At 40.9% G+C, this 26,631-nt stretch overlaps 3 protein-coding genes and 1 long non-coding RNA gene across 4 annotated transcripts in view; 1 reads left to right on the forward strand and 3 right to left on the reverse strand.

Moving 5' to 3' along the window:
• Window positions 1-8,456: 8,456 nt before the first annotated feature.
• On the reverse strand, window positions 8,457-8,757 carry LOC136266768 (uncharacterized). The gene is made up of 2 exons (XR_010706277.1): window positions 8,661-8,757; window positions 8,457-8,586 (listed from the first exon to the last, which is right to left on the reverse strand). It is a non-coding gene; the product is annotated as an uncharacterized lncRNA (long non-coding RNA).
• A 1,076-nt stretch (window positions 8,758-9,833) lies between these two features.
• Window positions 9,834-15,499, forward strand: LOC136267557 (uncharacterized). Its single transcript, XM_066062719.1, has 8 exons — window positions 9,834-9,941; window positions 13,584-13,697; window positions 13,750-13,850; window positions 13,914-14,037; window positions 14,145-14,495; window positions 14,554-14,756; window positions 14,828-14,903; window positions 15,317-15,499. The coding sequence occupies exons 1-8, from the start codon at window positions 9,888-9,890 to the stop codon at window positions 15,497-15,499; spliced, it is 1,206 nt and encodes a 401-aa protein (XP_065918791.1). The 5' UTR covers window positions 9,834-9,887.
• Window positions 15,500-15,560: 61 nt separating this feature from the next.
• On the reverse strand, window positions 15,561-17,589 carry LOC136265917 (uncharacterized). Its single transcript, XM_066060868.1, has 5 exons — window positions 17,359-17,589; window positions 16,927-17,298; window positions 16,528-16,882; window positions 16,016-16,188; window positions 15,561-15,964 (listed from the first exon to the last, which is right to left on the reverse strand). Exons 1-5 carry the CDS (start codon window positions 17,558-17,560, stop codon window positions 15,645-15,647), a joined length of 1,422 nt encoding a protein of 473 aa, XP_065916940.1. The 5' UTR covers window positions 17,561-17,589; the 3' UTR covers window positions 15,561-15,644.
• A 4,373-nt stretch (window positions 17,590-21,962) lies between these two features.
• Window positions 21,963-26,631, reverse strand: part of LOC136267558 (uncharacterized) — a 31,153-nt gene continuing 26,484 nt past the window's right edge. The window contains exon 7 of the mRNA XM_066062720.1: window positions 21,963-22,747. Coding sequence (XP_065918792.1) covers window positions 21,963-22,747 — 785 coding nt within the window. The remainder of the gene's footprint in view (window positions 22,748-26,631) is intronic.

The following is a 26,631-nucleotide window of genomic DNA, read 5'->3' on the forward strand; positions in this document are numbered from 1 at the left end:
CACAGACATGAACTACGTCGGTAGCACTCACAGGCATCAGCTACGTCGGTAGCACTTACAGACATGAGCTACGTTGGTGGTAGCACTCACACATGAGCTACATCTCATGCATAAGCTGTATCACTACATATCACGATGTGAGCAATGTTGGAAACACTCAAATGGGGTAAGTTGGTACTTAAACATGGGCTACATCTCACAATGTGAGCTACATCGGTAGCACTCATGCATCAACTACGTTGGTAGCACTCACAGACATGAGCTACGTCGGTAGCACTCACAGATACGAGCTATGTTGGTAGCAGTCACAGACATGAGCTACGTCGGTAGCACTTACAGACACGAACTACGTTGGTGGTAGCACTCACAGACATGAGCTACGTTGGTAGCACTCACACATGAGCTACATCTCATGCATAAGCTGTATCACTACATATCACGATGTGAGCACTGTTGGAAACACTCAAATGGGGTAAGTTGGTATTTAAACATGAACCACATCTCACAATGTGAGCTACATCGGTAGCACTCAGACATGAGCTACATCAGTGGTAGCACTCACAGACATGAGCTACATCAGTGGTAGCACTCACAGACATGAGCTACATTGGTAGCACTCACACATGAGCTGTATCACTACATATCACAATGTGAGCAATGTTGGAAACACTCAAATGGAGAAAGTTGGTACTTAAACATGGGCTACGTCTCACAATGTGAGCTACGTCGGTAGCACTCACGCATCAACAATTACACCGATAGTACTCAAACATTAGCTACATCGGTAGCACTCAAACATGAGCTACGTCAGTGGCACTTACAGACATGAGCTACGCCGGTAGTACTCACTGACATGAGCTATGTCGGTGGTAGCATTCACAGACATGAGCTACATTGGTAGCACTCACACATGAGCTACATCTCATGCATAAGCTGTATCAATACATATCACAATGTGAGCAATATTGGAAACACTCAAATGGGGTAAGTTGGTACTTAAACATGGGCTACATCTCACAATGTGAGCTACGTCGGTAGCACTTATGCATTAGTTACGACGATAGTACTCAAACATGAGCTACGTCGGTAGCACTCAAACATGAGCTATGCCTGGAGCACTCAAACATGAGCTATGTCGGTAGCACCCAAACATGAGCTACATCGGTAGCACTCAAACATGAGCTACATCGGTAGCACACACATGAGCTACGTCGGTAGCACTCATATGAGCTACGTTGGTAGCACTCATATGAACTACGTCGGTAGCACTCAAACATTAGCTATGCCTGGAGCACTCAAACATGAGCTACGTCGGTAGCACTCAAACATGAGCTACGTCGGTAGCACTCTAACACGAGCAACGTCGGTAGCACTCTAACACGAGCTACATCAGTAGCACTCAAACATGAGCTACGTCGGTAGCACTCAAACATGAGCTACGTCGGTAGCACTCTAACACGAGCTACATCAGTAGCACTCAAACATGAGCTACGTTGGTAGCACTCAAACATGAACTATGCCTGGAGCACTCAAACATGAGCTACGTCGGTAGCACTCAAACATGAGCTACATCGGTAGCACTCATACATGAGCTACTTCGGTAGCACGCACATGAGCTACGTCGGTAGCACTCACATGAGCTATATCAGTAGTTGAGCTACATCGGTAGCACTCAATCTGCCAGTAACACCCAGACATGAGCTGTCAGCAACACTCAGTCATGAGCTACATCAGTAGTAGCCAACATGAGCTATGGTGGTAGTACCGAAATGAGGTAAGTTGGTACTCAAACATGAGTTATATATCACAATGTGAGCTACGTTGGTAGCACTCAAACATGAGCTACATCAGTAGCACTCATACATGAGCTACATCGGTATCACTCAGTTGGTATTACTCAAACATGTGTCAGTAGTACTCTAACATGAACTATGTTGGTAGTACTGAAACGAGGTAAGTTGGTACTCAGACATGAGCTATATATCACAATGTGAGTTACATCGGTGGCACTCAAACATGAGCCACGTCAGTAGCACCCACACATGAGCTACGTTGGTAGCACTCACATGAGCTATGTCAGTAGTACTCAAACATGAGCTGTGTCAGTAGTACTCAAACATGAGCTACGTTGGTACTACTGAAATGAGGTAAGTCGGTACTCGAACATGAGTTACATATCACAATGTGAGCTACGTTGGTAGCACTCACACATGAGCTACATTGGTAGCACTCAAACATGAGCTACCTCGTAGCACTCAAACATGAGCTATGTTAGTACCACTCAAACATGAGCTACGTTGGTAGCACTCATCACACATCAGTTAGGCTGGTAGCACTCAAACATGAGCTACGTCAGTAGCACTCACACATGAGCTATGCCAGTAGTACTCACACCTGAGCTATGCCGGTAGCTCTCAATACATCAGTAACGCTCAGACATGAGCTACATCAGTGGTAGCCGGACACGAGCTATGTTGGTAATACTGATGAAAGGAGGCAAGTTGGTGCTCAAACGTAAGCTACATATCACAATGGGAGCTATGTTGGCAACACTCAAATGATACTTAACATGAGCTGCATCTTGCGGTGCAGACTATGCTGGTCGCACGAGCTGCATTGGTGGCATTCAAACATGAGCTACATTGGTGGCACTCACACATCAGCTACATCAGTAGCACTCACATGAACTATGTCAGTAGTACTCAAGCATGAGCTGTGTCAGTAGTACTCAAACAGAAGCTGCGTTTGTAGTCCTGAGATGAGGTAAGTTGGTACTCAGACATGGGCTGCATGTCACAATGTGATGAGCTATGTCGGTAGCACTCAGACATGAGCTACACTGGTAGCACTCAGACATGAGCTACATCGGTAGCACTCAAACATGAGCTACATCAGTAGCACTCTTGCACCGAGGACTTGGGTATACATTTCTGGCAGATCACTCGTGCCTGGCAGATCACTCGTGCCCATGTTATAACTACGAAATTCGCACACCTAACTGTGCAATATCTTGAGTGAATGAGATATATGCACTGGTACCACTCAAACAAGAGCTACGTTGGTAGCACTCAAACACGAGCTGCATCGGTAGCACTCACACATGAGCTACGTCAGTAGCACCCACATTCACTAGTACACAAACCTGAGCTACATCGGTAGCACTCAATATGTCAGTAATACCCAGACATGAGCTGTCAGTAACACTCAGTCATAAACTACATCAGTAGTAGCCAGACATCAGCTATGCTGGTAGTACTGAAACAAGGTAAGTTGGTACCCAAACATGAGTTATATATCACAATGCGAGCTACGTTGGTAGCACCCACACAGGATCTATGTCAACATAAGCTATGTCGGTAGCACTCAAACATGAGCTATATATGTTGGCTGAAATGAGGTAAGTTAGTACTCAGACATGAGCCACATATCACAAGGTTAGCTACGTTGGTAGCACTCACACATGTGCTACGTCGGTAGCACTCAAACATGAGCTACGTCGGTAGCACCCAAACATGAGTTACGTCGGTAGCACCCAAACATGAGCTACGTCGGTAGCACTCAAACATCAGCTACGCCATTAGCACTCAAACATAAGCTACGTCGGTAGCACTCACACATGGGCTACGTATGTCGGTAGCACTCACACAAGCTATGTCAATAGTACTCAAACCTGAGCTACATCAGTAGCACTCAACAGGTCAGTAACACCCAGATACAAGCTGTCAGTAACACTCAGACATGAGATAAATCGGTAGTAGCCAAACATGAGCTATGCGGGTGGTAGTAAAATGAGGTAAGTTTGGACTCAAACAGGAACTACACATCACAATGTGAGCTACGTTGGTAGCACTCACACAGGAGCTACGTCGGTAGAACTCAAAATGAGCTATGCCGATAGCACTCAAACACAAGCTACGTCAGTAGCACTCAAACATGAGCTATGTTGGTAGTACTGAAATGAGGTAAGTTGGTACTCGTACACGAGCTACATATCACAACGCGAGCTATGTTGGTAGTACTCACACATGAGCTATGTCAGTAGCACTCAAACATGAGCTACGTCGGGAGCGCTCAAACATCAGCTACACCGGCAGCACTTACACATGAGCAGCGTCAGTAGCACTCACATGAGCTATATCGGTAGTATTCAAACATGAGCTACGTCGGTAGCACTAAAAAATAAAAAAAATAAAAATCAGCTACGCCAGCATCATTTAAATATGAGCTATGTCGGTAGCACTCACACATGAGCTACGTCGGTAGCACTCACATGAGCTATGCCAGTAGTACTCAAACCCGAGCTATGTCGGTAGCACTCAATATGTCAGTAACACTCAGACATGAGCTACATCAGTAGTAGCCAGACATGAGCTATGTTGGTAAGTTGATACTCAAACATGAGCTACATCTCACAATGTGAGCTATGTTGGTAGCACTCACATGTGCTACATCAGTAGCACTCAGATTTGAGCTACGCTGGCAGTATTCAAACACAAGCTATGTCCGTAGCACTCAAACACGGGCTACATCAGTAGCATTCAAACACGAGCTACGTCAGTTGCACTCAAACATGAGCTACATTGGTATTACCCAGATATGAGCTACGTTGGTAGCTCCCATACATGAGCTATGTCGGTAGCACTCAGATGATGGAAGTTGGCAGCACTCAATTATGAGTGATGTCAATAGCACTCACACATGAGCTATCTCAGTAGCACTCAAACATGAGCGACATTGGTAAACGGGGGCTACATCAGCGTTCAAACAAGGGCTACACTGGTAGCACTCAAACATGAACTATCTACACATGAGCTACCTCGGTAGTACTTGTAAGTTGTAACATGAGTTATGTCAGTAGCACGCAAATATGAGCTACACACTAGGGCTGGGCGGTATTGGAGTTTTGCTTCATGATATATCGTGCAGAAATATATCACGATATTACTATTTATCGCGGTTATTAAAGATGACTGCTATATTAGAGTAGCTGACTGCTTTATTAGGGTATCTCGATCCTAGCTGACTGTTCTATTAGAGTATCCCGATCTTTGTAAAAAAAAATTGACTAGCTAGTACTAGGTCCTTGTTTGCAGTAGTATCACGTGTGCATTATAACAACCTTAAGGGCTTAAAAAGCTGTCACAAACACTAAAAATCGTAATAATATCGATATCGTGATATTATCGTTTCACCGAATCTACGCGATACAGATATCGTTTCATTGCAATACCGCGGTATTACTATAATACCGAGAAACCGCCCAGCCCTACTACACACAAACATGGTCATAAGCTACCTCGGTAGTACTTGTAACATGAGCTACATCAGTAGCACTTGTAAGATGAGTAGCACCTGACTGCATCAACCACAGACATGCAAGTTGGGAGCTCATAGTCACACATCAGCAATGTCGATCGGCAGCACCTGCCGCATTAAATGGGACAACTACATTGCAATCACACATCTACTACGTGTGTCTGATTGCATCAATTGCAATAAATATATGACAGCTACTTTGGTAACTCAGCCGGTACACTCACACTTCAGCAATGCTGGTAACACCTGCAGCTGACTCCAATAAATGTGACACTGCTGGTAGTGCTCTTCAGTCATGTTCGCTACGACATTAGTACCTGGGTGCATCAATCCCAGTAAAATTAACGTGGATATCACAGTACAGTCACACATCAGCTACCCAATTATCAATCACAAATGTGACCTGTCATCACACATCTACAAGGCAGCTATATTGCAGGCATCAGCTGCGGTTGAGGTGACTGCTACATCAGCAACACTATACAGTCAACGTCCGTCTACATCGGTGGCAAAAAATTGGGACAGCTATACATTATTACCATACACTGTAACTACAGCCACATATCAGCTATATCGTTAGCACGGGACCAGGTCACAACGAGGTGACAGAAACATCAGCACAGCAACCATACCTCAGCTATGTCATCACCAGACTGCACCATGATCAGCTGCAGTGAACAAGACAGCTAGACCAGTAACATCATACAGTCTACACTGTTAGCATCCGACTATATCAATTACAGAGGAGGTGGCATCAGACATATCAATTGCAATAAAGGTGGCAGAAACATCTGGCCTTTTTATGCTGGTCAGTATCAACAACCATTACCTAATTGCAACTCCTAACGGCGCTGCTGGCATGGTTTGCATCGAGGCGGCCAGGTCAACCACGAATAGGTAGACACACGTGCTAACACTTAACAGCGCCTATCAAAGGTGACAAGACCTCATCTGGGCAACAAGAAAACTAAGATCAAACAACACTTCAACTAGCCATTTAGTTATAACCCGTACTACCCCATTATGGGCTTTCTTTGGGCTATGGAACTCTCGCCCAGATAGGCTCGAGTTAGCTGCAGGGGCCAAAAATCCAACATCGAGTCATACAGATTACAATAAAGGCTCGAAAAGCAGCTACGCGCCTGTCACCGACCTGCGCTGAGAGGGGATCACGTGACACCGGATCACGTGATGAAACAACCTGACCACCTGCCAAAAATATATAAATGTTGATGCCACCAACATCGACAACCACAAAACGTGATTCGACAAATGTGCTAATACAGACTATGGTTCGGTAGGCCCAAATGTATGGGTTTAACATACAATAAGCTCACTCACCCTACGAAGTCAGTTGAATCTGTATGTAACCAATCATTTTCACCTTATTATTAACGCGTAGGCTAAAACCTTCGCTAAATACAGCCATTTACTTGTGGTTCCAGGCCGTCCATAAATGTCCAGCGGTGCTCCAACAAATTAGAAACTGCTTCAGTCTATGACGTATTGCCTACGTCATTCGTCATTAATAGGCAAATCCAGCACTGACCTTACTTAGAAAGCTCAATCCAACTAATTATAGGTGTTCTGTTTTCTCCAGTAAGTAAACTACGAAAGTAGTAGCTAGCTGAAACTGGCGCCAAATGAGATAGTCTACTTTTCAGGGTATATTAAAATCACGTACATCGAACTAGAAAATGCTTGTAATAAAATCAGCAGATTATGATGGGTGCTGTTTTAAAGTAAGGAGCTTTGAGCATATATGCACGTACACAGTGCAAAACCTAGAGCATGCTCTCGTCTAGGGGGGTCTGGGGGCATGCCCCCACAGAAGATTTTTTGAGAATTTACCCATCTAAGGCCACTCCAAGTCATACCTTAGTTTCTGGTCACTTCCAAGCCTACAAATGGATGCGGGCGGGCGGATGATCAGGACTTCAGGACTATAGACTCTACATTGACAATATACTGTATGGTATTATTATTTGCTCAATTTAGCAAATTCATGTTGATTTTGTTTTTAGTCAAACTTAACCAACAACATAAGTAGTTGTGCTTCGGCAAAAAATGCACTAAGAAAGTTGTTGATTGATCATGGCTAGCTATACACTGATGTATAGCATTTAAGTATATTTATTTATTTATTTAGAATATACTATAGGAAATGTTTTGCTCATGTAGCTTATGCTTTCCAAGTGAAATAAATGTCTCATTAGCTATGTCAGGAAAGTATTACTATGACTTATAGCTAAGTTGCTCAAATGATCATGATCCAAAATGAAATTTAACTTCTATTTTCACATCAGAAATTCTTTTCATTCAAATGTGAAGTCTTAACCCACTAGCTATGTGTTTCCAGCCTTCTATTCAGTAACTTTGAGAAAAGTAACTGTCAAAGTTTTGAGTCATTGAGTGCTCCAAACTAGTGTTTTTTAGTGATCATCTGGGAATGTTTAAACTATAAGGGTTTCTACTTGCCAATCTAATTTTAGTTATGGAAAAGTTTAAGTTTAAGCTCACCGAATGTTGCCGGCTTTCCATACCCCTGTAGTGTTCAGTGATAAGGAATTTGAAGTTACTAGACTAATCATTAGAGGGCTACATTTGAATTATAAAGTTAAAGCTATGGCCCATCTGCATGGACTAGTAGTTAATGCTACTGAAATTACTTTGGTTACAGAAGCATTAGTAACAGTCATAATCTGAACAGCTATATAATCAAGGACAAAACTAGCTATAGTTAGAAACATTTTATTAGTGTGGCATATATACCTAATATTAGAGTTAAGAGTAGTGTGACTGCTCTATTGGAATCCCTGACTGCTCTATTAGAGTATATCGATCTTTTGCAGTAAAAAATAAGTGTCTTGCTGGGTCACGTGCACTTAAGCACCTGTAATATTAATAATAGTCCTCATAAACTAGGATTCCAGGTTTACCATGCGGGCGGGTGACCAGAAACTAAGGTTTGACTTGGTGTGGCCTAAGGTTAAATCTGGTGTAAATTTGGACCAAAAATTACTCGACTAGTTATGCTAGCGATAATAACAAAGCAAAACGACTGAAGTATGATGTGATAGACCAGCTTCCTCCAGGACAAGACACTTATGGCGTATACGCGTTGTGATACAGACTACATTATAGCCAATCAACTCAATTAATTTAAAAATGCAATAACATGCACACATGCATGCACATTAGAAACAATCATCAGTTTAGTCGGTGACTTGTGGCTTCCGGATGAATGGTTTTGTATAGACGAGCTGCAGGCTATAAAGGAACATGTACTTGTAAATTACAACAGAAATTGAAAAAAAATAAGAAACAAACAGTTTATATCTCACACAATGTTCCTTAACTGAGAAAGTTAAAGCACACAAACAGTTATTTCGAGTATCCCTTTGATGTGGTTAACACTCTAATTTATGAGGTATAAATGTGCCATGATTAAACAATGCAGACACAGACACACACTACATACACAGTATGGCTTTGAAGTGTACTAAGTGGAAGCAAATTTTGAGGTTAGTGCAAGATAATATTGTGGTTAGGGACTAAATGGCTTCAAACCCTTTGGAATGTGTTGGTTTCAATCATTAGACATTTATTCCAACATATGCATAGCTTTAAAAACATCGCATTCAAAAGTGATTGTATTATATGAATATTTTACACAGGTTGTCTACACTAATGCACACGACCAAAAAATGTACTAAATTTCTGGTAATGGCTTGTTTGAAGGCCAGTTTGAAGGCATGGACATTCCTTTACATTGTTTATTGTGTTGCGTTGTGTACTGAACAAGAACACAGCGTGTCTGTGGGCACTGGGAGAAATATTGTTTGCAACAGGTGACAATGGCAGGTACCCACCAGCTAATAATTCAGCAGCAGTGCTATTAGCCAACTTCTCGTCACCGCATTTACACAACCAAAGAAATGTGCGATACATTGAAATAAATTTTATGCTACAGTACTGCTCAGCTTGAGCTAAACAATAGCACAAAGTAGCATATCAAAACATATGTATGGGATTTGTCAAATCAAGCATTTTCAGGTGGTCAACATTAAAAGTTTTCAAACACTGGTTAAAAATTAAGAATTATGCATTAAATAAATCTAATATCTGTTTAATATCCTTTTTGAAACCTCAACTTGGTAAAACAGGCTGATCATAAAATCTCATCATTCCTTGTCATTTTTTGTCCAATAGAGGTTTTGCAAACGAGGGTGTCTCCTGGTTACTGTTGCTATACGCCATCTTCGAAGGCAAAAGAGGCATGCGTAATAGCTAAAATACACGTAGTTATCGGTTTTACCTATAGTGATTGTGACACTGATGAGTCTTAGTAATACATCTCGGTGATTTTAAAGCTATTGCTACTAGACGCCATTCTCGAAGATACCGTACGCATAATGGAAGTTAAGTCAGAGTACTTTATGTCACTTTCTAGTGAAACACGGGAGAGATATGGAAGTTAAGTCGTTTCTGCAGGCCTTGCTATTTATCCCTATTCCATCTCCGAGTGAGAAGAGGATCCACAGGACATTCCAAGTGTGACATGGAGCGACATGGTTTATTACATGACTAACACACCCAGTCCATATACAAGGGAGGAACTTAAGGTAGCTGTATTGTTCAGCTAGTGGTCATGTATATAGCTACTACTATAGATGCATAATATATAGCTGCATATCAAGACACACGGTAGTGTGTCGTGCGGCCCAAGAAGCCGGCGCGCAACACCCGTGAGTATATTGACAGGAAGGAAGAAAACACAATTTTCGCACCTCCGTAGCTCTGTGCTGCCTTGATGAAACAAGACGATTTTTGCTGTGGACACTCCCTCCACCTTCAGCACTCCACATTCCAAATTTGAGCGAAATCGCTTCAAGCGTTCCCGAGATATGCGACTTCAAAAATTGGCTTAGTTTCTTCGTTTTTTTTCTTCTTTTTTTTCTTCCTCTTTTCGCACACTTACAAAAACTGCTATAAAACGCGAACGCCATATCCGGTTGCCTTGAAATTTGGCACACTGAAGGGGGGTATAAAGGAGCATCTCTGTACCAACGTTGGCTAGGATACGATAAACAGGAAAAGAGTTATGATCGATTATTCACGAAAAATAACACCAATATGTTGTCACGCCTACAGGGTAAACCGCGTATGGGAAGAAGCTGAAAATCGGTGGGTGAATAGGTTAACTATTGAACCTCAAACCTTTTGTGGTTTGAAAGAAATCAAGCTAAAAACCAGGAAGATACAACGAAAACACCAACAGTGTGTAACAATTACGCAATCGAGATTAGCTAATAAAAAACTATTACTTGCCACGCCTACCAGATAAACCACTTGGGGTAATGCTTTGAAAATCGCTGTATAGATGGAGTAATCATCTTAGAAAAGCTCTTCAATGGTGTAGAAGAATCAGACTTAAAGCCACGGAGTTATAACACGAAATCCAACTTGGTGCAGCAAGTGCGAGATCGAGATACTCTAATAGAGCAGTCACCCTGAAGAGAATTCAAGAGATCAGCAAGAAACAGGTAACCTGTATAGAGATCAGCTACAAACAATTCACCCTGTAGAGTGATCAGCTACAAACAATTCACCCTGTAGAGAGATCAGCTAGAAGAAGTTACCTTGAAGGGAGTTCATGCAACTATGGAAAGAGATGGTTCAGCTAGAAGAAATCACCTTGTAGAGTTCAGCTACAAAGAAACTACCATGTAGAGAGTTCAACTACAAACAAATCGCCCTGTAGAGAGATCAATAGAAGAAGTTACCTTGTAGATAGTTCAGCTACAAAGAAACCATCATGTAGAGAAATCAGCTGCAAAAAATCACCTGTAGAGAGTTCAATTACAAACAAATCTCCTTGTAGAGAGATCAGCTAGAAGAAATTATCTTGTAAAGAGTTCATCTACAAACAAATCACCCTGTAGAAAGATCAGCTAGAAGGAGTCACCTTGTAGAGAGTTCAGTTACAAAGAAACCATCATGTAGAGAGTTCAGCTGCAAACAAATCTCCCTGTAGAGAGATCAGCTAGAAGAAGTTTCCTTGTATAGAGTTCAGCTACAAACAAATCACCCTGTAGAAAGATCAGCTAGAAGAAGTTACCTTGTGGAGAGTTCAGCTACAAAGAAACCATCATGTAGAGAGTTCAGCTGCAAACAAATCACCTGTAGAGAGTTCAGCTACAAACAAATCTCCCTGTAGAGAGATCAGCTAGAAGAAATTACCTTGTAGAGAGTTCAGTTACAAAGAAACCATCATGTAGAGAGTTCAGCTACAAACAAATCTCCCTGTAGAAAGATCAGCTAGAAGAAGTCACCTTGTAGAGAGTTCAGCTACAAAGAAAGCATCATGTAGAGAGTTCAGCTGCAAACAAATCACCTGTAGAGAGTTCAGCTACAAACAAATCTCCCTGTAGAGAGATCAGCTAGAAGAAATTACCTTGTAGAGAGTTCAGTTACAAAGAAACCATTATGTAGAGAGTTCAGCTACAAACAAATCTCCCTGTAGAAAGATCAGCTAGAAGAAGTCACCTTGTAGAGAGTTAAGCTACAAAGAACCATCATGTAGAGAGATCAGCTGCAAAGAAATCACCTGTAGAGCGTTCAGCTACAAACAAATCTCCCTGTAGAAAGATCAGCTAGAAGAAGTTTCCTTGTAGAGAGTTCAGCTACAAACAAATCACCCTGTAGAAAGATCAGCTAGAAGAAGTTACCTTGTGGAGAGTTCAGCTATAAAGAAACCATCATGTAGAGAGTTCAGCTGCAAACATATCACCAGTAGAGAGTTCAGCTACAAACAAATCTCCCTGTAGAGAGATCAGCTAGAAGAAATTACCTTGTAGAGAGTTCAGTTACAAAGAAACCACCATGTAGAGAGTTCAGCTGCAAAGAAATCACCCTGTAGAAAATTCAGCCACAAACAAATTGCCCTGTAGAAAGATCAGTTAGAAGAAGTTACCTTGTAGAGAGTTCAGCTACAAAGCAACCATTCTGTAAAGAGCTCAGCTGCAAACAAATCACCTGCACAGAATTCAGCTACAAACAAATCACCCTGTAGAGAGATCAGCTAAAAGAAGTTACCTTGTAGATAGTTCAGCTACAAACAAATCACCCTGTAGATAGATCAGCTAGAAGAAGTTACCTTGTAGATTATTCAGCTACAAACATTCACCCTGTAGAGAGAGCAGCAAGAAGTCACCTTGTAGAGTGTTCAGTTACAAAGAAACCACCATGGAGAGTTCTATGATAAATATATGTATTATATATATATAATTTGTACATTTACTGATAAAATCAGAAATATTTAAAGTACATCTGCTTCAACTTTTCTTCTTCCTGTAGTAAAGAAAAAAAGACAGGTTAAAAAAGTCCCAAAGCTGGCCATAGGCCGGCTTTGGGGTATACAAATACAAAAAGAAATGAAATCTAATCAAAACAGCAAAGCTGTAAAAAAACAGTGCGACCCTCAAAAAGGCTATGGTGAAAAAAGATGTGAAATCCAAGGTGGCGGCCAAGAAATGGCTGTGATGGTAGGTTAATGGTAAAAATTTTAATAACGGCAATTTAGGTGAATTTTTTTGCCAAGACCAAGTGGCACAAAAATTCACTTGAATTGTCGTTATTAAAATTTTTACCATTAACCTACCATCACAGCCATTTCTTGGCCGCCACCTTGGATTTCACATCTTTTTTCACCATAGCCTTTTTGAGGGCCGCACTGTTTTTTTACAGCTTGGCTGTTTTGGATTAGATTATTTAAACAGATCTTTTAAATTACCAGCTGAGTTGTTTATGAAGGCTGTAATTTTGTATGACTAAAGGTAATTGACTTTAATCAGCTACATGAATTGGTCATAATGGCTTGCTGTTAATGTTGGTTAGCTATAGCTAGTGCATAGAAAAGCTGAGCTAAATAGGCACTGCTACAGATAAAGCTATAGCAAGCAAGTTTCAAGTCATAGCACAAAGAGTGATAGCTATATCCAGATAGTACAATGGTTGCCACACAACACAAAAGGTGAAGACGTGTTAATTGATGAGCTAGGTATATTGTACAACAACATTATAGGGTGTGTAAATAAGTTCAATGCCGATAAATGAGTTCAGCAGTGTAATGAAAGCCAGTTGACCTTGATAGTAGGCTTCTATTAGTGCTGTATAGCTATAGCTATACACTTCATTTCAAGAGAACTTAATTATTGATACAGCTATAGCCTGGGTTAAATAAACAATAACATGCACACCTGCAGGCATGGAAAGGAATGCTTGATGGTGAAAGTTTTCTAAGGGCTGGATGGGTACATGGGCTGAAATTACACAGCTATACTGGACCTCAACAAAAGAGATTTTTGATAAAGGGAAAGGTTAGTTATCATGGGCCAGTTACGCTGTTTCAAACCATCACATATTATATAGGTTATGCATTCACAAAGGACTTCTGGCACACCACTTATACCATGGGTTGTACTAGAAGAGGATGGAGAGATATTAGCAGCACACTGTAATTGCATGGCAGGGTATGTATGTTTGCAAAACATGATGGGATCATGTAATAGGATGTTATCTATGAAATTGTATAGATTAGGAGAAGCCTGTTCCTATATTGCTGCCATTATTTCCAGTCTTGTGGCTGCTAACAGTATACGACAGAGATCAGCATCAGTTACATCACAAAGATGCATGTGGCTTCCACCTGCAAAGAGTGTAAGTAAATATAGATAAAAGTTTTGAAAGTGTACTGCCCACATTGCATAAAATGATTCATATAACTAGCTGCTTATACGTATAACATTTTGTATCTCCAATTATAGGTTACTCCAGCAACAATTTGTGAAATAAAGTTTCGATCCTCAATTGGTAAAAGGCAGAGATGTGATAGTGGTAGTACAGATGCTACATCACCACAAAATAAGACCTCCACTGCAGAGATATCTGATCCATCAGATGCTGAATTGAACACTTTTTATGATGTAATTAACAATTACACAAAAAGAAAGCTTGGAATACTAAAGATTTTGCCTCCATATAGTGACAATTTTATTCCTATTTTGAGTCAATCAATCTACCCTACAGCAATGATGGAGCTGTACAATCCAGAGGCACTGACTCTTCAATATCATGACCTTCTAAATGAATGTGAGAGAACCATTGCTACCATCAAGGTTTGTCATGCATGGCTACCATTTTTCATAGTAATTCTGTCATTACTGTATGCTGTAGGTGACTGCTGAACAAGTTGCAAAATTAGAGGAAGTGACCAGGGGCCAGTCATCAACTAAGAGTTGGTTTATACACAGGGCAGGAAGGATCACTGCCTCAAACTTTAAGGCAGTGACTGCAACGAGCTTACTTTCACCTTCCCAAAGTTTAATCAAAAGATTGTGCTATCCAGAAGCTCATAAGTTCACAACAAAAGCAACAAAGTGAGTAGCTAAATTTATAATAATTTGTCATCTGATCATGAGTTATATGTGCATTTATACATACACAATAGGTGGGGTTGTGATCATGAAAAGGTTGCCTTTGATGCTTACAAGCAACAAGCCATTACAAAACACAAAAAAATTTCAGTGTTCTGAAGCTGGCTTGTTTATTGATGCTGACCGGCCATATTTGGGTGCGTCACCTGATGGTTTGGTAAATTGTTCATGTTGCAAAGACGGACACGGAGTGCTAGAGATCAAATGCCCATTTTGTTTTAAGGATGCATTACCAGATGATACATCAGATGATACATCAGCTGATACAAACTATTATATGGAGAAAAATGATGATGGAAAATGGAAATTAAAAAGAGAACATGTGTATTTTTATCAAGTTCAAATGCAAATGGCTATCTGTAAAGTAACATATTGTGATTTTGTTGTGTGGAGCGAAAGTGGGTTTATTATCGAAACATTCGAAAGGATTAAGGCAGACAATGATTTTTTTGAACAAAAGCTGGAATCACTATATGACTTTTTTGTCTATGGAATTCTCCCAGAAATCATTGGGAAGTGGTACACAAGGAGACCAGTGGCTGACACAGCAAATGTTGTACCAAGAACAGTATCAACTGAAGACCACCTGGATTGCGAAGATGAAGACATCACAAGATTATGGTGATACTGTCAAGAACCAAGCTTTGGTGGCATGGTATTATGTGACAATGAAGAGTGCCCTATAAAGTGGTTCCATTTTGACTGTCTACGAATCAGATGCCCCCCTAAAAATCGTTGGTATTGTCCATCTTGTCGAAAGCTGCCACAATTTACCAAAGGTGAAGGCTCCAAAAAGAATCTCAATAAAGACTCAGCTATAAATCCTAAATTTTAATCTTGACTAACAACTGATGGACACAAGTTTACACATGCACAGCATACACTTACAATTTTATCAATGGTACTGTCATTTTCATCACCAACAATTAGTCTAATTGGTAATGTTCCTTGTAATATAGTGTACTTTTGTTTAAGAACACCTATCACCCTCTCTACATGTATTCGAACTACAGACAATTCTCGGCTCCAGTCAACTTCTACTTTCTCTAGCTGCTTCTTTCCCTTTGTGAAAGGAGGAATCTTCACTTCAGCCATAGCCATTCTTGCATAGTCATCACATGTAAAGCCTCTGTCAGCTAATATCACATCACCTAAATAATTAACAGTGTTGTAAAATGCACAATGATGGTAATACATCTTACCTGGAAGCAAATGTTGAATTAAGCCAGATTGTTCAGTAATTTCTTTATCTGACATCCACCCACCAACACATTTTGATATATGAGAAATTGTTCCTTGTGGAGTAATTCCAATCAAGAATTTAATAGTGGAGTGATGCTTGTAATTACTCCAAACTTGTGTACGTGCCAGCAGGGGCGGATCCAGACTTATGGAAAGGGGGGGTCAAAAATGAACTGAGGCACTACATTGTCTCTGGTTTGATAGGGTGAGACCAAAAAAAAAAAAAAAGGTCACAGCCAGCTGACAATAGCTGCCCACCTCACCAACCACGCATTTATAGCTAATAAAGTACATAAAAATCCTTACATAGCTCACTACACACTGTTCTAATACTCTGACTGCTTTATTAGAGTGACTGCTCTATTAGAGTATTTCGATCTTGGTATATATACTAAAAATTTTTGGAGGGAGGTCAAGAGCCCCCTTTGACCCCCCCCCCCCCCCCCTGTATCCGCCCCTGCGTGCCAGTAAATCTGATGGTCTCTCTATGAAAATTTCAGTGCAGTCTATTATAACTGCACACTTCTTAAAAAACTTTCTAAATGCTGTGGGCATTGTTTGACGTAGAGTATCTCTGTCAGGCCATTTGATAAAAGGAGCAGTCTTCACAGCCATTACATCCAATACCTGGTGAAAATATCTAGATACAGTGCTACAATGCACCCCAAATCGGAATGCAAGGTCTTCATCCATTAAATTTAGGCGAAGTTTCATGAAGAACATGATTAAGATAGACATTTTTGATAACCTTGTGTTATCAGGTAAGGCTGATGATACAAGGTCAAACAAAGCCTTAAAAACACACCACTCAGCAATACCTGTAAAGACTAAAGTCATAATCTACATTATGGCAAAAATATATGTAAACTACCTGTGTAAAATTTCAGTAAGTGATCGCTCTGTTGCAAGTGCTCACTGGATATGTGAGTTCTTTCTAAGTATGATACTTTCATTTTAAGCTCATCATTCTCTTTTCTTAGCCTGTCATTATCCCTCTGTAACTGTATGTACTCCAGCATGAAAGCATCATCTGTCTGACATCCATCATTCGCGGTTGTTTTGGTGGTTGTACTAGCTGCTGCTACAGAACTAGCACTGCCAACATCCTCAGAATCAGAAACAACTCTCTTCCTTTTAGCACGTTGTTCAGCCCTATTGTGCCTTTCTGGGTCAGGAACAGAAATTTCATATAAAGTGGGCACCCATTCAGGATCAGTTGTTTCATACAGTTGTGCTGGCTTGCCTACAAATATAGCTAGTTAGTTAATTACTGATAACAAGTATATAAGCATGTCTAGCTAACCTGACCTGAAGTGTATAGAGCACACACGAGAAGATGTTGTGGGTGTCCAACCTTCCCTATGTATACTGGCAATCCATGCCTCACGCCACTTCCTTGATAGCTGTTCCGTTTGTACTCCCTGGGTTGTGCGGATAGCAGGTATCAAGTAGAAACCTTCCGTACCACGTCTTTTACAACCTACAACGCAGCAAGAATTCACCATTATCACTGAGATTACCACTGAGACTCGTCTGTATCGCAATTACTATAGGTATAAACCTACAACTACGGGTATTTATAGCATTACACGTGCCTCTTTGCCTTCGAAGATGGCGTATAGCAACAGTAACCAGGACACACCCTTGTTTGCAAAACCTCTATACAAAATAAATGTATTTTACACTACACGCAAAAACACTAATTTACAACCTTTAATTCACAAAATTTCTACAGCACACCATACAATAAAAGAAAGCCCTTGAATTTCTCTATCTAATTCCGACCGTACAAATGGGAAAATGTCGCCATAGCGACAGTTATTTACTGCTGATGATGACATAATACGCGCTCCATACATTAACCTATTGGAAAATTAAATTATCTCATCGGGAAAATCCCAATTTACAAGTTGTTATCCTCAACCAAACTCGCTAAATTTGGTATCACTCTACGCAGCGAAGGATGCTTAATAAGACTCCGACTGTACAAATTGTTAAACAGGTTAGGTTATAGAAATATGTTTAAAAACACGTGTTTTTACGGGCATTCTGAACACGTAAATTTTGCGGTACAAAGCTCCTTTCTAGCTTCCCCTTCGTTACTACACAAAGAACTTACACATGAATCGAATCGCCTTTCATCAAGGAATCTGATAAACCAAACTTCGTGTCCATCAACCAAAGTACGCGGAAGTTATGGCGCCTTGTTTAGAGGACGGTGTTATACGAAACGGGCGTAACCCATTCGGAAATCCGAAATATCTTACACAAGTTTTGATATGGTGCCTGTTTTCTGGCGTTTTATTGAAGCAGTGGAAATATACAGCGAAGCAGTGAATATCTAGCTAGCCTACTACACTCTACCTGCTACAAGCAGTGTAAACAACAGCAAAGAAACGATACTACACTTTCTGTTTCTTCAGGAAATTTGCACAATCGTTTTGAACATCTTCATCTACTCCCACCTCATTTCAGTTTCACATATCTCTCCTGATACTGCATGTGTTCTGTATGCTTCAGCATCTAGATGTTCGAAAATATACTGGTCCAGATGGTCTTTCTGCACACTTTTTACGGGAAGTTGCAGGTGTGATCGCCGAACCTCTAACAAAGTTATATAATGCTTCATTACAATCTGCATCTATTCCTAGTGATTGGAAGCAAAGCAATGTAACAGCAGTTCATAAGTCGATCTAGGGATGACCCTTCAAATTTCAGACCAATATCTGTTGTTCCTATAATAGCCAAGATAGTAGAGAAATTGGTTGCATCTCAGCTTAGCATTTATTTTGAACAGTCACAGCTGCTCAATCCTTATCAGGGAGCTTACCGTAATGGAAGATCCACTGAGCAAATTCTTTCATTTTCTGTTGATACAATTATTCAGGCTCTGGATGCTCACCAGTTTGTGTGTACTGCCTTTTTAGATCTTAGAAAGGCCTTTGATTCTGTCTATTCCTGCCTCAGATGGGCTGTTTTGTGGTCTGGTGCCTTCAATTACCATCCTCGTACATTTTGTAGTATATCTCTTACCCACCCTGCCACCCCCACACTCAGCCCCTTTTTGAGGACTCATGATATAGCAACACTGGTGAAAAATCTATATAAAATTGTGGGAAACTCTGCAAGAATTATCTTGGCCACCAGGTGTTCTTAAATGTTATGAATTGCTCCATCTTTGGTGAAAAATCCATACGTGTAGTTTCCGAGGCTGGTGAGTAACAATGCATTAAACTATTAAAATACATTTTTCTCTGAATCAACAATGAACCCACAAGGTGATTTTCCAAAATCCAGTCACACATAGAAAAACTCCATATCATATATATACAAGTACACGGAATTTTCAACTAGAGTAGGGACGACAGTACATTGATAAAAAGTACTGAAACAAGTGCATAGGGGTAGTGAACAATACTAAAATACAGTTAAATAATAAGACGTGTTATATCCCTACTGTGCTTAAGATGCCATAATGGAAATGCACAGTAGGGATATAACACGTCTTATTATTTAACTGTATTTTAGTATTGTTCACTACCCCTATGCACTTGTTTCAGTAATTTTTATCAATGTACTGTCGTCCCTACTCTAGTTGAAAATTCCAAATTTTTTCGTGTACTTGTTTGTAAACTTTTTTTGTAAATAATTTTATTATAGCTGGTGACCCCACGCATACCGCATCTGAAAAGGCACTGCGTGCCCCAGCTATATCAATTATTGTGTGAAAAGTGAAGTTACCATTACACTTCGTTGTCAGCTATGTTCAACCCGTTACACAGCATTTTAATCAAGAACTTGTTGAAAGCATTTCGGATCGATCTGAAAGCTTGTTTGGGTTTAGTTTTACCTCACCAATACTGCCTCATTGTTGTAAGGGAAAATTGAGGCTGATATTTGGGTGATATTATTTTGTGGGCCACGCCTACTCCTTTGTGGTCCCTACTATACAGTTACTATCGTACTGTATGATAAGCCCTACTCTACCTTTTACACATTCGTTAGCTATAACTTTGTTAACAATGATGTTACCAAATAAGCTATGCTTTCTTTGTACCTGTCATAGGTTAGCTATACAGTACACATTGATCATTGTAGTGGGAATATGGTGGAACACAAGAAGTAATTGTTGCACATAAGGACGATGCTGCTGGAGCGACTGACAACTGACAAGGAATTGTGACAAAATATAATATGCAAGGTTTCTATGAGATTATGCACTTAATACATTATTATTCATACATTGAATTAGAAGTTTTGTATATGCATTTTACACTTAATAGTGTTAACAGCTTTAGATAGTTATTTGACTATTCCAATCATGGACGAAGATGTGGGTGTGGTCTACGAAGATAAATCAAGCCAAAATCATCTTTGCAAACCCTTCACGGCCACTTGACAGTATTGGTCAGGTATAACCAAGCCCAAACATGCCTTCAGAATGACCAGAAGCATTTTCGATTAGGTGCTACGAAATTTTAAAAAAAAATTATTTTCGCAAATTTTCTACTGCCTAACTGCCTGCCTGCCTGCCTGCCTGCCTGCCTGCCTGCCTGCCTGCCTGCCTGCCTGCCTGCCTGCCTGCCTGCCTGCCTGCCTGCCTGCCTGCCTGCCTGCCTGCCTGCCTGCCTGCCTGCCTGCCTGCCTGCCTGCCTGCCTGCCTGCCTGCCTGCCTGCCTGCCTGCCTGCCTGCCTGCCTGCCTGCCTGCCTGCCTGCCTGCCTGCCTGCCTGCCTGCCTGCCTGCCTGCCTGCCTGCCTGCCTGCCTGCCTGCCTGCCTGCCTGCCTGCCTGCCTGCCTGCCTGCCTGCCTGCCTGCCTGCCTGCCTGCCTGCCTGCCTGCCTGCCTGCCTGCCTGCCTGCCTGCCTGCCTGCCTGCCTGCCTGCCTGCCTGCCTGCCTGCCTGCCTGCCTGCCTGCCTGCCTGCCTGCCTGCCTGCCTGCCTGCCTGCCTGCCTGCCTGCCTGCCTGCCTGCCTGCCTGCCTGCCTGCCTGCCTGCCTGCCTGCCTGCCTGCCTGCCTGCCTGCCTGCCTGCCTGCCTGCCTGCCTGCCTGCCTGCCTGCCTGCCTGCCTGCCTGCCTGCCTGCCTGCCTGCCTGCCTGCCTGCCTGCCTGCCTGCCTGCCTGCCTGCCTGCCTGCCTGCCTGCCTGCCTGCCTGCCTGCCTGCCTGCCTGCCTGCCTGCCTGCCTGCCTGCCTGCCTGCCTGCCTGCCTGCCTGCCTGCCTGCCTGCCTGCCTGCCTGCCTGCCTGCCTGCCTGCCTGCCTGCCTGCCTGCCTGCCTGCCTGCCTGCCTGCCTGCCTGCCTGCCTGCCTGCCTGCCTGCCTGCCTGCCTGCCTGCCTGCCTGCCTGCCTGCCTGCCTGCCTGCCTGCCTGCCTGCCTGCCTGCCTGCCTGCCTGCCTGCCTGCCTGCCTGCCTGCCTGCCTGATGCCTTCAGGCAAGCGTAATTCGATAATGGCTAAGGCTACAGGCTTGATTGTTTCACTGTTCAATGTCGCTTCATCCCGAGACGTGCCTTTTGACATACCGCAGCACGTACAATGCACGCATCATGGACTTACCTTTGTGTCCCATTTCTTTCTGCTGACTGACCAAGGTGTTCATTCGCAGTAGCGGCTTCCTGTTTGTAAATGGGAATTGTCCATATTTTCCATGGTGACTGGATTGTGATTGCAGAGGTGTTTGTGATACTGTTCGTCATTTGTAGTACTGTGTAACAGGCTGAACATAGCTGAAAGCAAAGTGTATTAACTGGGGAGTGTGAACATAGCTGAAAGCAAAGTGTGTAACTGGGGAGTGTGTTCAGATGAAAACATTAACTCTGGTGCCATCCTTTTCTTTGATGTGGTATGCACTGATTCACCAGTCATAGTAAAAGAAAAAATTAGGAATTTTAAGTTCAATTATGGATTATACTGATTGAAGTTTAAAGCTGATTCTTTGGAATACCTTGAAGGCCTTTACAGCAACTGTCTTTTCCTTGAATTCTGCCTGGTATACTTCACTATAACGGCCAGTGCCTATCTTGACACCAATCACTAAATCATTTCTCTCCATTTCCCATTTGTCTGCTTCATGGGAGAGACTGTTTACTGGCAGTTTAGTTGGGTTTACTGCAGGGTAATCTAGCGTTGTGAACAATTTATTTGAAAGAATTGAGTGATGGTGCACTAACAATCGCAGTGTAGTGAACTTTGCTTCTGGATATATGTAGTAGCGATCTTTACCACTAGAAATTTTGTAATGGTGTGTGCGTCCATTGTATCTCAAACTCAATGAGTATTGGCCTGCTCTGCTCACACTTTCACGAATCAAAAAACTGCCATTTACGCCACTACAGAGTCGGTGTTCTGCTTCTTCTCTGGACACTGAACCATGGTACCATGAGTGTTTTTTTAAGCTGTCCAGTTTGTCAACATACGAAGTAGGTATCCATCCTATAGCTCCACTGTCTGTTTCTCCCTCACACCAATCCCCAACATCATTATATCTCTTGACGTGAATTTTATCACCTTCGTTTAGGGATAACTGGCCAGGACCAATGGGAGCAAAGTCATGTTTTGCTATAAACATGTCTGGATCATCCACATCATCAAGAGCTTCCATTGAGTCCCAATGACTCTTGGTGGTCAGATTATCTCTAGACATCGGATCTTTGTTTTCAGTGTCAATCAAGTCACTAGCCTGAACAATACCTGAAACACATTGAACAACAATACTCAAGAAGTTAAAGATAATTATAAAGAATAATACATCAGTTGTGTTGAGGAATACACATCTACACTTAGAGTAGCACTATAGACATAGCCAGGGTGGGCATGGACAATTATAATTTCGACCATAATAGGTATGTGTGGGAATCAGGAATTATGCTGGCATTTTGAGGTGGTTATAGTGAAGTGGATTAGCTATAAAGTTGTGCATTTTAGTGATAAAAGCACCAAATTTGGCACAGAGGTAGAGGATCACCTTACAACAAATCTGGATATTGAGTCAATGCACACCACGCCCCCTTTGATAGGTCCCGCCCACACAACCACACTAACAAAAAAATAATGTTTAATTACACAATAAACTAAGAAAATGACAAACTGAACATGAACTGACATAGAATTACACTAATTTACCTATTTTGGTATAGCAGACATGGCTAAAATGCACTCTGTGTGTAGTATTTCTACCGAGAACATTGTTTCAACAGTATACTGTATAGAGGGAAACTTTGGTGAGGGTAAACTTTGGCGAATAGCCAGCTAAATTGCATTTGGCAAAATAAACTTGGCGAATTTGATCTCAATCTCTAACTAAGATGCTAACCTCAGGTGTTATGAGTAATTGACGGGTTACACTTTGGCGGATTTGTAGCAAATCGCCAAATTCGCCAAAGTTTTTCCCCACCAAAATTTCCCTCTATACGCTGCTAACTTAGTATGAACATAGATAAAGTATTCTATATGTATACTATCTATGGTATGAACAACTACATTATTAGATTCTCATCAGCTGTGAACTCATTTGATGTTTTGTGCAATCATGTAGATGCTCTCATATACTTTAATTCATTTAAGAAGTGTTAAAGGTAGGAAAACATACTGTACGTACTAGTATCTATTCAACCATAATATAACATCCTGTATTATGTACATGTACTGTACATATGATTAAGGTAAATTTCAGTAGTGCGTTAGACTATAAGAAAACCATTGTGTGTACGTGTATGTATATAGCTATACATTTAGTGGCTATCTGATTAATAAGGCCATTGGAAGCCCCACCTATTTTTAGATATACTACTAAAACCATGAAAAAGCAATACAAAAATATGGTGAACCTAATCGTCTTATTACATACATGATTTCTATAGTTTACAATTACTTACATAGATTCTGTGGTTTAAATACTAATACCATACCAGTTTCACTGCCATACAAAAGTTCCTCTAACAGTGACCACTCCATAAATTATAAATTATATAAATGGCCTCTCTGACAAGTAACTCTCTCTAAGGACAGCCTTGGTTGGTGAGATATGCAGTTCCCTTTGTGAAAAATTTTCATCAGGCTTTGTCAATGTCTGCACATTTACTAGTCCTGTCATACAGCAGGATGACAAACTCTGAATAATGTGTGTACCATGTTCCATTGGATCATTTGGTGTATGATACTATAGTAACAGTGCAGCTGTGAGTGCATTTCAGGTATTCCATGCTGACCACACCCAAAATCGGTGTCACAACCTGAATTTGAACAGCTGGACAATGGGTAATGCCGCAGGGTTTGTGACTTTACATGTGTCTTTCTGACAACTCACTGGAAGCTCCCAAAAAAGATTTAGCTTTCCAAAATATATGGCCAGTTATGATCAATTTTGGCTGCACATGCATGGTGGATGACATCATTGTTTTGGCTGGTAACTTGCTACATTTGATGTAAAACAGGTATATCTGGCGAACATAATGTATACAAGGAAACAGTTCTGACCAAGTAAAATTTATTAATATTTTGGTCCCTTATATAATGTAATTCACTGCCATAGTAGCTATAGTGTCTTCAGATCTATTTACTGATGTAAGAGCTCAGAAGAAAGGAGAAATATTTTAATGGCATTTGAGGAAAATATTGACCCTGGAAAAGGCCCATGACAAAGCCTGTGAGTTGGATAGTGACAATGATACCATCAACCTTGCACGAATGCTTGGGAAAGGTAAACCTTTTTGGGGGGTTTCCAGTGGGTTGATCTTCTTACCCCTTACTGCTACAGGCCAATATTTAGAAGGGATTTGGTGACCTCAGACAAACTGCCCTCTGTTAAAATTTACTAGTACCTTACACTAAAAATTGAGGTACTATAACAGAGCAATCAAATATTTGATATTACAGTCAGTTATTCTCAATTTTAATTAAAACAATTCAACAAAAATTGCTGAAATATCACCATATTAAAGTATTTAGCCATTCAAGTGCAAAAATTTTTCTATAGAGTATTTCCCCACACTTGCTAGCTTTTGCATGCTTCCCATGAAAAATGTGTTTCAGAAACATATGCTATACACCGAACAGAAAAGGGTCCTGCTAAGAATCCTGGTTATGGGCCTGTGCTAGCCTTAGTAAACATGATACTTGAAAGTCCAACCTTAAGGACTAATGTGAAGAAACAAATGCTATCCATTGCCCTGCTATACATATTAAAATTCAGGCTGTGATGTTTCGGATTGTTTCCAGCTTTGTTGGATATAGTAAGAAGAAAGCATGGAATACCTGAAAATGCACTGCCAGAGCTCACAACTGCACTGTTAATAATATTTTATTATACACCAAATGAGCCAACGGAACATGTTGCACACATTATTCAGAGGTTTGTCATCCTGCTGTATGACAGGACCAGCGGATTATGGTTCATATAGGTCAGCTTCTGTCCATATCCAGCCTCAGTTGGTGGTTCAGGAACTGCTAACAGTGGCCGCCTTCATATATGGCCTCCCTGACTCTCTGTGTGTGGCCTTGATTGGTAAGATCTGTAGCTTCCTTTGTGAAAAATTTTTTTGTCAGGTTTTGTCAATGTGGTCTACCCAAGTCTGCTATGTACAAGAAGGATGCACAACATTGTGTTTGATCACAAACTACACAAACTGAAGTCTGAAGATAACAGTCTTTGAGCAGGCTGTAGGACCAGGTGTCCTACAGACCTTCAGCACTTGTGCTGTAAAGCGTTACTAAATAAATAAATAAATAAAAAACATAATAGCCAAGTGTACACGTGTACCTAGTTAAATTTTTGTAAACTAGCTACTGAGTTCATGTATTAACCGCAGAGTCTATATATGTAGGTCATTACAAATTATAGAATAATTTGACTTCAGTACGTAATAATACAAGGTTCAATACTACTTATAGTATTATTCATAATACTCATAGTATTACTCTAATGGTTGTCTTTTCATGGTTTTGGTGGTATATCTTAAAGTGGGTGGGGCTTCCATTGGCCTTATAAACTAGATAGCTTTGTTTATCACTGAATCTATGTACATATGCATGCAGTGGTTTTCTTATAATCTAACCCACTACAGCAATGTTTACCTTGACCATATGTACAGTACATGTAAATAATACAGGACATTATATAGGGGATGGTTGAATAGATATGCATCCAGATTTGCAAAAAGGTACCTTTTCACAAATTTTACATGCCAGCAAACAAAATGATGTGCCACTTGATTCCTTGTACTGATTAACTTCTTCTCAGCTTCAAAATGCAGCAGGATACTTTAACTGCACTCATGGAAAACTTCGGGCAATTATATGCAATAATAGAAAAGTTATGAAGCTTCAAAGTTCAAAAAAAGGTCAAATTTTGTGTGTGAAAAAGGTATGTTTTGCAAATTTGGTCAAATATTTCCTTGGATGTATAGTATATGTTCTTACTGTTAATATTTTTAAAATATACGAGAGCATCTACATGATTGCTTAACATTAAATGAGAGTTCACAAGTCTAATAATGTAATCACTCATAGTTATACTGTCGCAACAGTGTTCTCAGTAGAAATACTATACACAAAGTGCATTTTGGCATCTCTGTTAT

The sequence above is a fragment of the Dysidea avara genome, chromosome 9 (genome assembly GCF_963678975.1).
Source record: "Dysidea avara chromosome 9, odDysAvar1.4, whole genome shotgun sequence".
Lineage (NCBI taxonomy): Eukaryota > Metazoa > Porifera > Demospongiae > Dictyoceratida > Dysideidae > Dysidea > Dysidea avara.